This window comes from Centroberyx affinis, unplaced genomic scaffold, assembly GCF_046629955.1.
Source record: "Centroberyx affinis isolate AG114_WGS23_722 - 3 ecotype Tasmania unplaced genomic scaffold, CSIRO-AGI_Caff_v1 ptg008239l_1, whole genome shotgun sequence".
Taxonomy (NCBI): domain Eukaryota; kingdom Metazoa; phylum Chordata; class Actinopteri; order Beryciformes; family Berycidae; genus Centroberyx; species Centroberyx affinis.
Window position 1 is genome coordinate 2501 of NW_027284099.1, and position 15182 is coordinate 17682.

Genomic DNA, 15182 nt, shown 5'->3' on the forward strand with positions numbered 1-15182 from the left:
TTAATTTAGAGCAATTATTTTTCAGTGAATCGATTAATCATTTAGTCTATAAAATGTAAAAAAGGCCATCACAACAGAGCCCAAATGTGATCTTCAAATGTCTTACTTAGTCTGACCAAAAACACCAAAGTATTCATTTTATAATATGAAATTCTTAACATTTGTGAAGCTGTAACCAGCAAATGTTTTGGTGGTAATCGATTATCAAAATTATAATCAATAAATTTTCTGTCATTCGACACCACTAATAATAAGAATAATTTGTATATTGGCTATCGACAGCACTAATGATAATAACAATTTGTATATTTGCTAATCAGCAGTTTCTATTCAGCCAACTTTACTTTGCAGGGACTTGGGTAAGGAAACGGCTTCATAAAAGACTAAAACCCCACCTGAGTTCCATCGAAGGCACAGAGGCGGATGTGTCTGCTGAGGACCTGAACCCCAACACCAGGAGTGGGAATCATCCTGCAGCTCCACAGAGTGAAACAAACACTCGTCCTGACCTGACGAGAACGAACCTACAGGAGGAGAGGAGAGGAGGAGAGGAGGAGAGGGGAGGGGAGAAGAGGAGAGGAGAGGAGAGGAGAGGAGCGGGGAGAGAGAGGAGGGGAGAGGTAACAGAAGCTTGTGTTGATGACTAGAGGCTTTGCTCTGGTCCATTGAATAACACACACAGACACACACAGACACACACACACACACACACACATATACTGTCTCACCCTGCCAGTGTCTGGGTCGAGGAAGAGGTCTCTAAAGGAGAGCTGTGATTGGCTGAGCTCAGGCTGAAGGTAATGACTTCCTCTGTATGTCAGTCCTAGAGAAGAAATGTTTACATCAGTTAGTAAAATAAAACAAATAATTGTCTCTGGTAGTAGTAGTAGCAAGGGTAGTAATACTACTACTAGTAATAGCAGTACTAGTTGATTTGTGGCTGTCAATCAAAGGTGGGGGATATAAATATAGCTATCAAACTCCATTGTAGCTGCTGGAAACATCTGGATGTGGCGTCACATCATCTACATTTGACCACTTATCTAAGGAAATAACAACAAAATGGGCCCAAAAATGCAGGGTACACCACCAATAGCTGTTTTTAACAGTGTTTAACTGTTTCAGGGTGGATTTCTCCTTTAAAGAGTTAATTTATCTGACCTCGACTACTGGGGTCTGGGGTAGTTGAGCATCAGTCAGTTTGTATGTATATGTATTTATAACTCTGTTTCTGTTTCCAAAACTGCACAGACCTAAATTCCTTGGCATGCCTCATTAGTGTGAATTGGTGTGTGTCTATTTATGTTTGTGTCAGTGTGTGTGTATGTGTGAGAAAGTGGGAGAGTGAGTGAGCATATGCGTGTGTGTGTGTGTGTGTGTTTGCGTACTGACCTTCCTCCACCAGCAGTTTATTAAGAGTTGATGGTCTGAATCCTGAAGGGATCGCCCCCATGGCAGAGAGCACATCGGTCGCATCAATCTGTCCATCACACACATACACACACACACACACACACACACACACAGTGAAAACAATGAAAACCCACAATGCACTGCAAAACACATAGTGGAGAGTAGAGTCTCACCTCAGTCAGAGCCTTCCTGACAGTAGACCAGTTGGAATGGGAAGCAGTGCTGTTAAAGAGCAGAGAGGGACGGAAACACTTGCATTATTCCTAGAAAGCATCATTATAAAAGCATCATCATCAATTTCAATCAAAATTAATTCTGTATTTTTGATAACTGATGGTCCTGGGATCCTTTTGACCGCATCACTCAGAATAATCTGAAGGACAAAACTGATCCAGGAAGCTCTGGAAACAACACACAGTAAAACCAAATCCCAACTGATTCCAGGTTTTAAAAAGGAGAACCTCACCTCCGTTTGTCTTGGTCCTCGGCCAACTCTTCACCATCCTGCTCCTCCTCTTCCTCCTCTGACTCCTCCTCCTCATTATCATCCTTATCGTCATCATCATCGTCATCGTCATCGTCATTATCATCATCATCTTCATCATCGTCGACACCAGAACCACTCTGAAATGTTTTGGTACGGTGAGCGGTTTTAATCATCTAAGCATTTTACAATACACTGATTCAGCTAAACCTCAGTCTGAGGTTTGGGTTCAGGTGCGCTGATGGTTACTCACCTCTTTAAGTACTTTAAAATTCAACATTATCCCTAGTAAGTCTAACATTAAATGAAGTCTCTCATTCCAAAACCTTACACTACACTCAGTATTTCAGATAAACAAATGATTACATCCTCTAAAGTGTGTCTGTTTTGCAAACGTAGGTGGTGGAAGAAGTGGGTTTGTTCCTGAAAGGTTGCTGGTTCAAATCCTAGACCAGATGGGAAAATCTTGGTTAGGGAAAGAGAATGGGAAACACTCTGCTATCAAGGTGCTCATGAGCAAGGCACTTAACCAGACTGAGGCTGTACTGGAGACCTTCTAGATGGAGATTTGTGAGTGTGAAGCAGGGCGTTCATGACAAACAGTGTCAAGGTGGCTTGGGTGAATAAAGGTTCATAGATCAATATACATACACGTCTTATTATAGCACGCAACTGCACTATACACCATAGCAAGTTGTATTTTCATGTCCACAATCATTTTGTAGATGTTAAGCGGCTGATACACAAGAAAATTTGCTGGCAATGTAATAGTATGAGTATAAGCAACCGGGCAATGGGCAATGGTAACTGACAAATCTGACAGCTGGAGGAGTGAAAATGAATGAAATAACAAACTGCTGCCATCACTGTCATCTTGGCCTCCTCTGTTCTACTGAAAATGTAATAATTTAATCATTTTATTAAGGTTTCCACTGGGATTTCATAACATGTATTATAAGCTTTAGAATTTGATATTTCAAATTGGACTAAAGCTCTTCAGATGGATAAAAAGTAGATGCTTGTTCATATGGGCACTAATAAGTCAGTCAAACTACTGCTGACTGGTTGTGTACCTTCAGGTAGGTTTTAGGGACGACTCCTCTGTTGCCTTTAGTGTCCTGAGCCAGCCACCATCCATCTGCCGTCTTCCTGATGATCCTCAGCACCTCGCCCCTCTGAAACAGCAGGGCAACAAACCAGTCAGTACATTTATTTATTATCTATATATATATAAAACAACAACTCCTGAATGAAGGATTTCTCTCTGCTGATAAATTATGAACGTTCACCATTTAAATTGCGGATCTGAAAACCAAATATGGGAGGAAGTTTGTCTAGTTGAAAGGATGTGCGTCTCAGTGATTACAGTTCTAGTAAAATGGTGCCAAGAAAAAAACCCTAAGGATTAGATATGAAATATTTTGCATTTCATCATTTATACAAAATTGTTCCTTTGACTTGCAGAATGCACAACTGTTCTATTCAAATCACTTGTTGATTTTGTGTGTTATAAGAGCTGTCTTTCTTGTCTCTATGTAGTGCAGGCTCTGTTTGTATCTGCATATTTTTCACTGTTTCTATCGTTGATTGTATTTTCAATGTTTTTATTCTTAACGTTTGTGCTTTCCACTATTGCGTGCCCGGGGACTACAGATGAAAATTAGCCTTTTTGGCAAACTTTGGCATATTTTCCGAAATGTTATTAATATGTACTGTCCCTGTCAAATAAAGTAATAAACTAAACTAAACTTTCTCTATTTCCCCTGCTTATTTATGAACCTTGTTACACTGAGAAATTCCATCAACCTGTTTGATGGACAGGAAAGCTTTTAGTATTAATATTTGACCTGTATAGTGCAGTAAATGGTCTAGAGGCTGATGTTCACCACACTCCAAACAGTGGCTGAAAATAAAAGTGTGCAGTTGCCTTGCTTGTGTCCCATCAGCCTTGCTTTAGACTTCAGGATTATTCTACTAGGACTAGAACTGTGGAAACACTGTTTGAGGAGTGTGAGCGCCCTCTTCTGTTTGAAGTCAAGATGATGGAAAGTATTTCTAAGACAAAAAAAAAAGGCCAAGATGAAAGAAAAAGTCCTCTGATCAATGTATACCTCATAAGTACTTTCTTTTTCAGTCATGCAAACACATTGAAAAGAGCGTTTCTTTTCTGTTTTTTATTTTAAATAGAAAGCCTCTTTATCATGATTATCCAAGAAGATGGAAAAACAATTGTTAGACCTCATTGTAAGAAGCCATTTTATAGGAATAGGGAATAGGGAAAGGGGCCTCAGTAATAAAAGATGAGTTCATTTCATTAAAGATTAAATTCTGATATTGTTTAAATCTGATAACTTATATATCCCTTGTTCCACCATGTTGGTTCATGCACAGGAAATTACGATCGATCACAATGCATTCTGGGCCAGATGCTGAAACCTACAGAGTTGTTGACTCGCTCCCTCGGCCCTTGGAGGGTCGATCTCAGAGGGGAAGTGGAGGTCGGGTTAAAACGACGAATGAAACGGAGCCTGTCTGCCTCTGAAACAGGAAGTAGCTCACCTGAACAGACAGATCTCCTTCCTGTTCTCCTCTGAAGTCGCTGAGCGCCGTGTAGATGCGAGGGTCAGACTGAGAAGGCGGCTTCACTGCTCTCTTCTCATCTTCATCATTGCCGTCATCATCGACATCATCACTGTCATCGTCATCATCATCTTCATCTTCCTCGCTGTCTTCCTTGGAGGTGTCACTGTGGATCAAAACAAACCATGTGGAAAAAGATTTCAAAACTTTAGAGAAGACACCAGACTAAATCTTCTAACATTTTGCAAAGTTAATTAACCAGACAAAAAACGATCCTCAAGGCCCAAACACACTGGTGTGATAAATGACAAACATCATCTGACACTGCTAATTTGAAGTTTCCATGGCAACTCCTCAGATTTGAATCATCAGCAGCGCTGGCATCTGCATGTCACCATCATATTAGTGATGCTAGATTAAATTTGATGAAACTCTGTGGGGAAATTGAGTCATCAGCAGCAGAGAATAGAATATTGATAAGAATAGAATATTGAACATATCATAACATGAAACTATATAACTATATATCGTATAAAATTACACTGCCCTCAAGTTTGGGGACACCTTGTTTTTCTAAATTTCCCAAGTACTATTTGGTTTTCTCTATTCAATTAAGCCACACTGTAAGTAAGGAAAAAAATGCCTGCAATGCTTTTGTTAACATAGCTATTTCCTAATACTTCGGATCTATCTCTTCCACACTTGGCCTCATGTTTAACAAAATGTCTCTTTGGTGTGAAGAGAAGGTTTTTCATGGCAGAGCGTCTCTGACTGTTGGCATGAAGAAAGCGTGAGCGGCAGTTCTAGCTGCTAAGGAGGTTTTTTGGAGGTTAGTCTTCAATGGGGTTAAGTTATTGCAACCCGACAAAGAAAACATGCTCATCTGTGAAACATTTTTAAAAGCTAGGTGTCCCCAGATTTGAGGGCAGTGTATGTATTTTCTTTCCTGCTGCTGACCGTGCTGCAGAGCTGGGTCCAGGAGGTGAAAGCTCCAGAGAGAGGCTGCTGAGACGCTCCATGAGGCCCTGCAGTCGTCTCTCCTCCTCCTGCTTCCTCTGGTCGTAGTTCCCCACCGGAGCCGGCTCATCGGCCTGATGGCACAAACAAACAGCAGGTTATTTTTTTTTAGTTTAGCCGGGTTAAGAGTCAGCTGTGATAGGACAGAACAGAATATAGTAGGGTTAGATCAAACTGTCTGGAAAAGACGCAAAGAAATATGGTTTTCTTTGCATATTTTATTTTTTTCATTTAATTGATCGTAATAGGTCTCTCTGCTGCTAAACCTAAAAGAATTTCATTAGTCTGGATTTCAGTGGAGAGTTTTAGTGTCCCATGATGGTCTAAACGCTGTCTCAGAGGCTTTTCCACCTTGACAATAAAAAAATTCTGGGGGAAACACTGAACACTTGTAATTCTAGGGCATGAAAATGGTCAAATTTAAAGATATATATATCAGCAAACAAAATATCATCAGCTTTAGTACAAAAAAATATCACTATCTGTATCAGCCTTCAAAAACCCATATCTTTCGAACCCTAGAAAACAGTATATAGCAGTATTAGTTGTTGTAGTAATTTTTGTGATCCAGGACTTGAGGCTCATTCTACTGCTGAACTCATTACAGCTTATTTAGGCTTAATTGTAATTCAGAAGTACAGTGCAGACAGTATGGCACTAACCTTGGTCAGCTTCCTCAGTGTTCCCATCGTCTTCTGAGCCGAGGTCTGCAGTTCTTGACATCTGTTTGTTAAGTGGACACATTGCCATTCACATCACATGTTAAAAGTGCGACAGGAAAAAGACGATAACAAGCTACCACAACACAACAGGAAGAAGAAAAATGAAAAGCAAAGCAACAGTAACAGGAAGCCCAGGTGTGAGTCTGTCTGTGGTCTTTACCTGTGAAACGCCTCTTCAGTGGCTCCACACCGACTCTGCACATCCTGCACCAGACTGTCAACCTGGGTTAGAGAAACAGAGAGCAGAGGTGGGGACTCGAGTCACATGACTAGGACTCGAAGTTTAATTGCTTGAGACTTGACTTGACTTGGTTTCTGGTGACTTGGGACTTGACTTTGAGGTTTCTAAAGTCTTGTTTGTGTAAATTACTTGGATTCAAAGTGATGAGATTTGTTCCAGCAGACGACTGAATTTAATTTATCCCATTAAAACGATATTGCATTGAAAAGTCTAAGATATTTTGTTTTCTTTCAGATATTGAATTGATACTTGGCTCTTGATTTGCTCTGACTTGACTTGCTGTTCTACATTTGTTCTGTCTGGACACATTTGTGCATATACATCTCCCATCTGGTACGCATGATAACAGGAATAGCTAATGATACACACTTACACACTTTGCTTCAGCCTGTACATGGTACCTTTCATTTTCTGGTGTCGACAGAACATCACACCGAACTACATTCAAAATCTGGCAGTTTAACTTTACTTTGCTTCTCAACAAATGTAACTTACATTCCTCGTAGATCAAGACGCAAGTCATTGTGTTAGTGTCTCCTGGTAAATTCGGCATTCACTTAATGCACCAAGCATCACTTTATTCCAATAAAATCTCAAATTTTATAATTGGTTAACGTTAAGTTACACTGCTCGCGACCGTCCTCCACACTGGGTGTATTTTGGTGGAAGAAACCTGTAGGAATAACAGGCGAACCAAATCAAAAAGTTGAGATTTTATTGCACTAAATAGCTTACTGCTTGGTGTATTGGTACACGCCGGATAGAAAAGCGGCTCACAACGATTTCATCTTCTATTTATGGGCATTTACCGATACGCAAGGCAACATTAACTAACGCTAGATGGAATTTTGCAGGAGACACAACGGTACCTAACGGGGCTAGCTCAAGCCTCACATGAAGCTATAGGGTTTGTTTAGCTAGCGAACTGTTTGGTGACCGGTCCAACGGTAAACAAGCCGTTCGAAATTATGAACTCTAACGTTATATTTTAGATATTTGTCTAACAAGCATAAACTAACATTAACGTTAAACCGTTGGCTCAACCGTTAAGTTCTACATAAAACACAAGTCCGCACACATTCAGCCATAGTTTAATAACAAACCTGTCTTTTGATGTCGTCCGTCTCTCTCTGGACAAGTTGCAAAGGTCCTTTTCGTTTTGGTGGCATTTACACAGAGTTTTAATGAGAAACAAAAACCGTCTGACAGCAGCTCATCTAGCTAGCAAACTTCATTCATACATGAGACGAACACTTCCACTGGTCGCTGGGCAACCGGCTTCTTCTTCTTCTTTTGGCTTCCGGCAGACTTGACACTGGTTGGTATACTGCTGCCACCTGGTGTTCATTTTTCGTTCATTTTTATAACCTGCGCTCTCACCTGAAAAGGTGAATAAAAGCTCTCGCCATTTGTGGAAAATGTCTTTTTGAGCCACAAATGAAGGTGAATGTGTTGCAGTGGCATTCAGGAATTCAGACTTTTGCCTTATATTAAATATTTCCACAAATAGTGAACTGAACAGTGAAACTTGTGACAACTTGGCATTGTGTCGGTGTAGCCTATAGTCCAGATAATAGCTGTGAACGATCTCATCTCTCCACGATCACCTTCTGAAAAATAGATTTATTTTCTATATTTCTTTTTTGGTTCCAATTATGAATATGAATTATGGACTGATGTCCTAAACATCCCTATGCTATTTTTCTGTCTATTTTAACGTAATGAGCACCAATTGGCTGAATTAGAAAACACCTGACCTGTGTGGTAGGGTTTAAAGAAATTTTAAGAAATTATGTATTAATGACTATGGCTTTTGATAAAAACAAACAGTGCACATTATAGCTTTCAGTCCTGAAGGACACTCATATAAACGTAACATATGCACTGGCCTAATGTGGATCTATTTGAGGGGAGCTGACTTGAGACTGTGTAGGAACTGGGAACTGGAATGTGCTTTGGGTCCGTATCAAAATTAAGTCCGTATCAAATTTAATCTACATCAATAAACCTACATTAAAAAGACTAAACAAAAACACGTGGCACGGGTAGAGTTGTGTAAGTGCCCTTTCTACTGAGCTACAGAGGGCGGACTGTGCATGTTGTGAAACATGCTGCCTTCAGGGACTTCTCCTAAACTCCTACTTCGAAATTGAAACTTACTGACACACATTGATACCAATTCAATACTAATCATTTATATATGATTCCAAACAATAACTTTTGATAATAAATACATCACTTTTACTATCAGCTGATGATGGGGTTTACATGCTCTCGGCACTGTTTGGGTCGTAAAACTTCTAAATGACGATATTTCCCACAGCATCTGAAGGCAACAATACTACATTTCTCCATTCACCGGCGTGCTACTGTCATAGTAGCATCATGGCTGCCTCCATCGCGCTGGTACAGGGAGCCAGCAGAGGACTTGGGCTTGAATTTTGCAGACACATCTTGACAAACAAAACCCCCGCCGCCGTTATCGCGACATGTCGAAACCCGGACGGTGCGGCCGAGCTGCGGGGCCTGGCCGCCCAGCACCCGGGCAGACTGACGGTCCTCCGGCTGGACGTGAACCGGGAGGAGGAGATCCGCGGAGCTGCGGAGCGGGTCAAGGAGAGCTTCGGCAAACTGGATCTGATCATCAACTCCTCGGCGATGCTTCATCCGTCCGGGAAGGGAGAGACCAGCCTGAGGGATGTTACCGCCCAGGTGAGGGGAGGACAGCTAACAAACCGTCAGAGTGACTTGAATGCTGGTTGTGATTTAGCCCAGTGTGGCTCACAACGGTCGTTTCCAGCGGCTCTCGTACGGAAAGAACCGTAACGCCAAATCCCATTCAAAAATCTGTCACTTTAATGTGGTCTTACTTATTGGCAAACGTACACACCTCGTATAACATGCTTTATGATTTTTCACAAATCGGTTAGATCCACTTGTACATTCGGCATAGATCCAGTACACCTAGCAACACTTATTTCAGTACAATTTTAACTTTTGGAAGTGATTCGCCCCATGGTCGTCTTCCTCCAAAATATACCGCAGAGGGCGACAGCGAGCACTCTGAATCAATTATAAAAGTTTAGTGAAATAAAGAACTGCTTGATATGTAATCTATACGCCGAATTTACCAGAATGGCTTCTTATTTCACAAAATGTCTTACGTTGTGGTGTATCATTATGTACGGGTGTCGATAAGCTAGGAAATAGTAAGTTGCCAGATTTTTTAGTGGACGTTGGCATGATGTTCTCTCCAAAGAGAATGAGAGAGCCCACTTTGAGAGAGAATGGCAGGTGTCGGGGGCAAGGAGGCTTCCGATCTACTGGTGCATTCAGTATACTAATCCTTCCAGCCAGCCAAAGCTAACTTGTATGTATAGTGTGTGGTTTCCATCCTGGGGTCCAGGGACTACCCAGGGGTCCTTGCGGAGGTTCCCAAATGAGGGTTAATTTAACTTTCCATTCATTCATCTAGCTCCATAGAAATAACCAGACTGCTCATTGTTGCTGCTCAATATTGTTATAAATGTATTGATTAATTCATTATATATTTGTTTGTCTCCCCTGGATGTGAGCTGGGAAGATGAGATCAAAAGAAAGTTATTTAATTACTGACTATCTTATTCATTCATTCATTCATTCATTCATTCATTTACTCATTCATCCGTCTCCTGGAGCTCTAAGGAGAATGCCCAGCCACTCTCACCAAACCTTTTCATTGATTTATGTCATTGATCTGTATGTATTTGCTTGTTTTCCCTGCAGGGCATCATCTCCACCTTGACCACCAACACAGTGGGTCCGCTGGTGATGGCCAAGTACTTTGCCCCCCTCCTTCAGAGAGGCGGGGGGGGGTTCGGTCAGCAGCCTGCAGAGAAAGCCAAGCAGCACAGCGGCATCATCGTCAACATCACCGCCAAAGTGGGATCCATCGGCGACAACGGTAAGCACGGTGGGAAATAACCACCAGCCAAATGATGGGAAATTGTAGCTGTGGCTGCTAAATTTGTCTATCCTCACTTTGGCAGGTAGCCAGCCATCATTGTGGCGCGCACATCCCTGGGTATGGACTAGTATGTTCTAAACATAAATGATTCTATACTCGAAAACATAACTATTTTGTAATCAGAATCAGTTTTTCCAGTCAAGTAAGTTTGCACATAAAAGGGATATGACTTGGGTTGGGTTGGGTTGCTCACATAGGTTACATTAAACATGAAAACAACACAAACTTAAAGGGATATAGTTTGTTTCTTGGCAAATTTGGCTATTTTTCCTGCTTACCCAGAGTCAGACGAACTCTGGATGCCTTTTATATATCTCTGCATGCAGTGTGAAGGAATGGGAACGGTTCACTTCCTAAATCTTCTGTCTCTGCCCCCCCCCCCCTCTCTCTCTCTCTCTCTGCCCCCTCCAGGTCTTGGTGGTTGGTACAGTTACAGAATGTCTAAAGCGGCTCTCAACATGGCCACCAGGAATCTGTCTATAGAGCTCGGCCGAGCTCGACCCAAGGTAGTTGACTGTTCTTAATGTAGCATTTATAAACATCACTATATCATTGTCAGCTTAACTGTGATATCTTGGTATAATTACCTTAACCATATGTGACCATGGTTAGTAGCTTCTATCTCACACCAGGTTAGTGCTAGTGTTTCTCAAAATTATGACCACATTTCCCATAAGCCCCGTTGCTACTTGTCCCCCCCTCTGTAGCATCTTTGTCTTCACTGAAAAGGATCAACATGTTGGAAGTGATTTCTCCATCTTCCTTTCTCTCCTTCCACCATCTGCTGCCAGGAATTCTGAAAGCTTTAGCTCCGTTTGCTCTGGAAGAGCAAGTGATATGACCCGCTGTATTTCTATGGGCAAAACAAAAAAATGACATTTTCTGTGGTTGCTTTTTCTGTATTCTGATCATTTATGTGAAATGTATATGGTGTAAATGATTTGTCGTTAGCTTTTCACAGTTATCAAAGAACTGCATCATCATTAAAATGTTTTTTTCTGGAAGTCACAAAATGCTAACAAGCTAGTAAACTTCTTCTTCAAGAGAGCAGTCATGTTGCATTTTGAGACTGTTGTTGCTGTTGTTTGACAACCATGAAAAGGTAATGACAAATTGTTTACACCATATACATAAATTATAAGAACACAGAAAAAGCAACCACAGAAAATGTCGATTTATTGTTTTGCCCATAGAAATTGATTAGGGTTTTGCATTTGTACCACACTTTGCAGGCGGGGCCTTTATGCCGCGTCATCGCCGTTCTTATCTATTGTAATATTTCCTAATATGCTGAGTATAGAAAACATCAGGTACTCCTTCCTACACCTGAACTGCACCTCCTTCTCCTACAGTTTGTCTCAGTCGAGTCAAGGCTTGAACATCCTTCTTTAGCCTGTCTCCTCCCTTCATCCACATCTCTCTTTCATGACTGAAGTGGTGAAATTGATCGATTGATTGATTATATCCTTTATTGAAACAGGTTAAGTCTGATTGGGGTCGAGATCTCATTTTCAAGAGAGACCATGTGTACATACATAAATATTCAAAAATAAAAACAAAATTACAGAGTGTAAAACAAATTCAAAACAACATTATTGACCATTACAAGACATTCTGCATGCAAGCATATTAAGAAAGCCTATGAAGAAAAAGAAATATATAGATCATAAACCGAATTGGCAAAAGCAATAAGGGATCACAGCTTTCACCTGGATTCAGAGAAGATAGTCGTAATCCTTTGAACCCTCAGTGTATATCGTCGTTGGGTGAAAACCTTTTAACCTCAATTTTGAAGGATTACATGCTGCTTTATGGGTTGAGAAACTAATTCTGTGACTGCTTTGGTCTGACAAAACCCTTTACAAAACCCATTGGATGAAGTCAAAATCACATGGTGGTCAGGCTGAAAACAAGTCTGACATGTTTGAGATGCAAGGTGTTTTTTTGCAAGCTGACAAACTTGTCTCCATTTCTGATTTTTTTTTTTTCCCCCAGGTGGTGTGTGTGTCTCTACACCCGGGAACGGTGAACACGGACCTGTCCCGGCCGTACCACAGGAACGTACCGAAGGACAAGCTGTTCAGCACCGAGCTCTCTGTTAACTGTCTGATGAGCGTCATAGACTCACTGAACATCCACAAGACTGGCAAGGCTTACAGCTGGGACGGGGCTGAACTGCCCTGGTAGGATGAATGAACAGATGGACGAACAGACGGACAGAAAGATAGATAGATTGATGTATGAATAAGACCTGTGTGTCCACCAGGCATCTCTGGTCTTTTTTGGCACTAATAAGATGCTCGTGGGAAGTGTCCAGTGTGGCTCTGGATGCTGCTAGAAGTCTATTAAAACCTCATGTGAAGCACAGCACTCTTGCTAAAAGTTGAAATATTTTTAACTTCTCTGAGTGTTAAAACCCATGCTGAGCTCTCAGTTCTGTCTGGGCCGTGCAGCCCGGCGTACTTTCCACTGAAAAGAATGAGAAATGAAGCTAGTGCCGTAAAGCAGTGTATAGCGTTTTCAACCTTTTTCGGCCCGGGACAACCCCCGTCACTGGCTGCATATGCAGAGTGGTGAACGGATCAACCAGAGAATGATTTTCCCTGTTCAGGTTGTTTCATTTGAGTATCAGAAGAGGCTGAGAGGCTGAAAACTATGCAATATTTCACAAGGAAAAAAAGCCCAAATTTGAGTAAAATCTGAAAAAAATGCATAGAATAAATTTGTCTCAGATAAATATGTTTTTTTTCCTATCCAATTAATAATCTTGCGACCTCCCAAATTATCTTGCGACCCGCTATGGGGTCCCAACCCCCATGTTGAGAGCCACTGCCGTAAAGAGAGGATCCTGGTGGACTCACAGGCTAAATAGACAGACGGATACAAAATTGTGCAACTACCTCACAACCAACCAAGATGCTTGAATAATTATACATTACCTTTACTAGTGTTCAGGCCCCCTTTACACCTGGTATTAATGCTGCGTTCATGTCCTGTGGGATTTATCGTAAATACGAGCTGCTGACTGGGACAAACTGTTCATGTCAGCCTGCTAGTGGTGATTACAAGTGGGATCAATGGAACTTTTTTGGCCTTGATTTGTCCCACTTGGCATCATGAATGGCAGAAGTGTGTCAACACTGTAGCGACTCAAATCTTCATTTGAATTAATGCAAAATGATATTCACAAATGCGTACACATTCGTCAATAAATGCTTTCACTTTTGATGCTGGACTCTTGATTTGTTCTGACTTGACTTGCTGTTCTACATTTAGACTTGAGACTTGACATTAATGACTTGGACTTGACTTGATAATCTACATTTAGACTTGAGACTTGACTTGAGACTTGAGACTGACTTGGGACTCGAGCAAAGTTGACTTGGTCACACCTCAAGCTCTCGGTTCTGCACAGACGGTTCCTTTTTTACCAGAAGATGGCAGCAAAACTTGACTTCAACCCTCTCAGTCATCCAAGATCTTTTGGTTTTACGTCTTTCAACTAAAAAGAAATGACTTAAAACTTAAGGAAATGTACCTTCCTGTACTTACAGTAAGGGTTTATAGCACTGTGTTCCATCTCACATTTAGGGATCACCACTGATAGAAGACAAACTGAAGAACTGGTGAAAAATATCAGTGACATTGTTTTTATTCTGATTGACATTTTGACTTGCCTTCTGTATGTGAATTTAGACAAATGGTGCTTGGTATATTCTCATATTTCCACTTTGATCCATTTAATAAATACAGTTTTTTGATTGACCTCCCTATCTCTCTGAAAAGCAACTATAGCAATCCTATGAATCATTTTAGAAAGACACTACACCTATAACAGCAAAACCATGATACAATATGAATATTATAGCGATACCATAGGAGATAGAAAAAATACCAGAGTACGAAAAAGTATGAAATTCACTAAAAACTCACTACTGAGTACCACAGACAGACAGTAAGTCCCTATAGGAATATTAGAGTGATTTTTCTATATTAAATGACAGTGCCTTATATATGGCCATTGCTTCATACAGTATAATTTATTTGTAAGCATTCTATAATCAGTGGCAATGGCAGTCGTTATGCTTGCCAATGCCTAACAAAAAAATCCTATAATAATCCTATAGGGATTTATGGTGTTTGGTACACAATAGTGATTTTTATAGTGATCTTATGGTGCTTTAGGGCATTTTGTTTATCTCCTATTGTATCATTATAACATTCCTATAGTGAATTGTGTCTGTACTCTCTATAGCGACCTTATGGTACTTTTTTAATCTCTTATGGTGTCACTATACTGTTCCTATAGGACATTAGATGTAATTTATAGCTCTGTTGTGATATTTTTTTTATGGTAGGCTGTGTTTCTAAATGTAATAATTACAGGGTTACTGCAGTTCATTTTCCTAAGTGACATACTGTACTGACAGCATGACTGCCCACATCACGCACGGAAAGGATTGCAGGGAATGAGGATGACGGTGAACAGCGATGCTTATAAATAAAGCGCACACAGCTGCAGTGACTGACAGAGTGTGTGTGTGTGTGTTTGTTTGTTTTATGTCCCAACGGGAGCCGCCACCACATTTCACATTTATATCGGTCTTTATATTGGCAACACAGACAGAGTCGCTGTTTGCATTCTGTAATCTACAATACAAAGTCTGATTTTGCTGCAGAGACGAGGCTGCGAAAACCGGTCGGAGAAGGTGAACGGGT

General features: G+C 40.9%; 2 protein-coding genes across 2 annotated transcripts in view; one reads left to right on the forward strand and one right to left on the reverse strand.

Moving 5' to 3' along the window:
• nphp1 (nephronophthisis 1) overlaps positions 1-7683 on the reverse strand; it is a gene marked incomplete at its 3' end in the record, with an annotated part of 9762 nt that extends 2079 nt beyond the window's left edge. Inside the window, exons 1-11 of the mRNA XM_071514200.1 lie at positions 7561-7683; positions 6377-6438; positions 6157-6217; positions 5435-5568; positions 4457-4643; positions 2971-3072; positions 1880-2037; positions 1587-1635; positions 1393-1480; positions 729-823; positions 396-524 (exon numbers count right to left, since the gene is read on the reverse strand). Coding sequence (XP_071370301.1) covers positions 396-524; positions 729-823; positions 1393-1480; positions 1587-1635; positions 1880-2037; positions 2971-3072; positions 4457-4643; positions 5435-5568; positions 6157-6217; positions 6377-6438; positions 7561-7626 — 1131 coding nt within the window. The remainder of the gene's footprint in view (positions 1-395; positions 525-728; positions 824-1392; positions 1481-1586; positions 1636-1879; positions 2038-2970; positions 3073-4456; positions 4644-5434; positions 5569-6156; positions 6218-6376; positions 6439-7560) is intronic.
• Positions 7684-8842: 1159 nt separating this feature from the next.
• Positions 8843-13710, forward strand: LOC139640045 (C-signal). Its single transcript, XM_071514202.1, has 4 exons — positions 8843-9169; positions 10223-10400; positions 10875-10969; positions 12459-13710. Exons 1-4 carry the CDS (start codon positions 8843-8845, stop codon positions 12648-12650), a joined length of 792 nt encoding a protein of 263 aa, XP_071370303.1. The 3' UTR covers positions 12651-13710.
• Positions 13711-15182: the final 1472 nt, after the last annotated feature.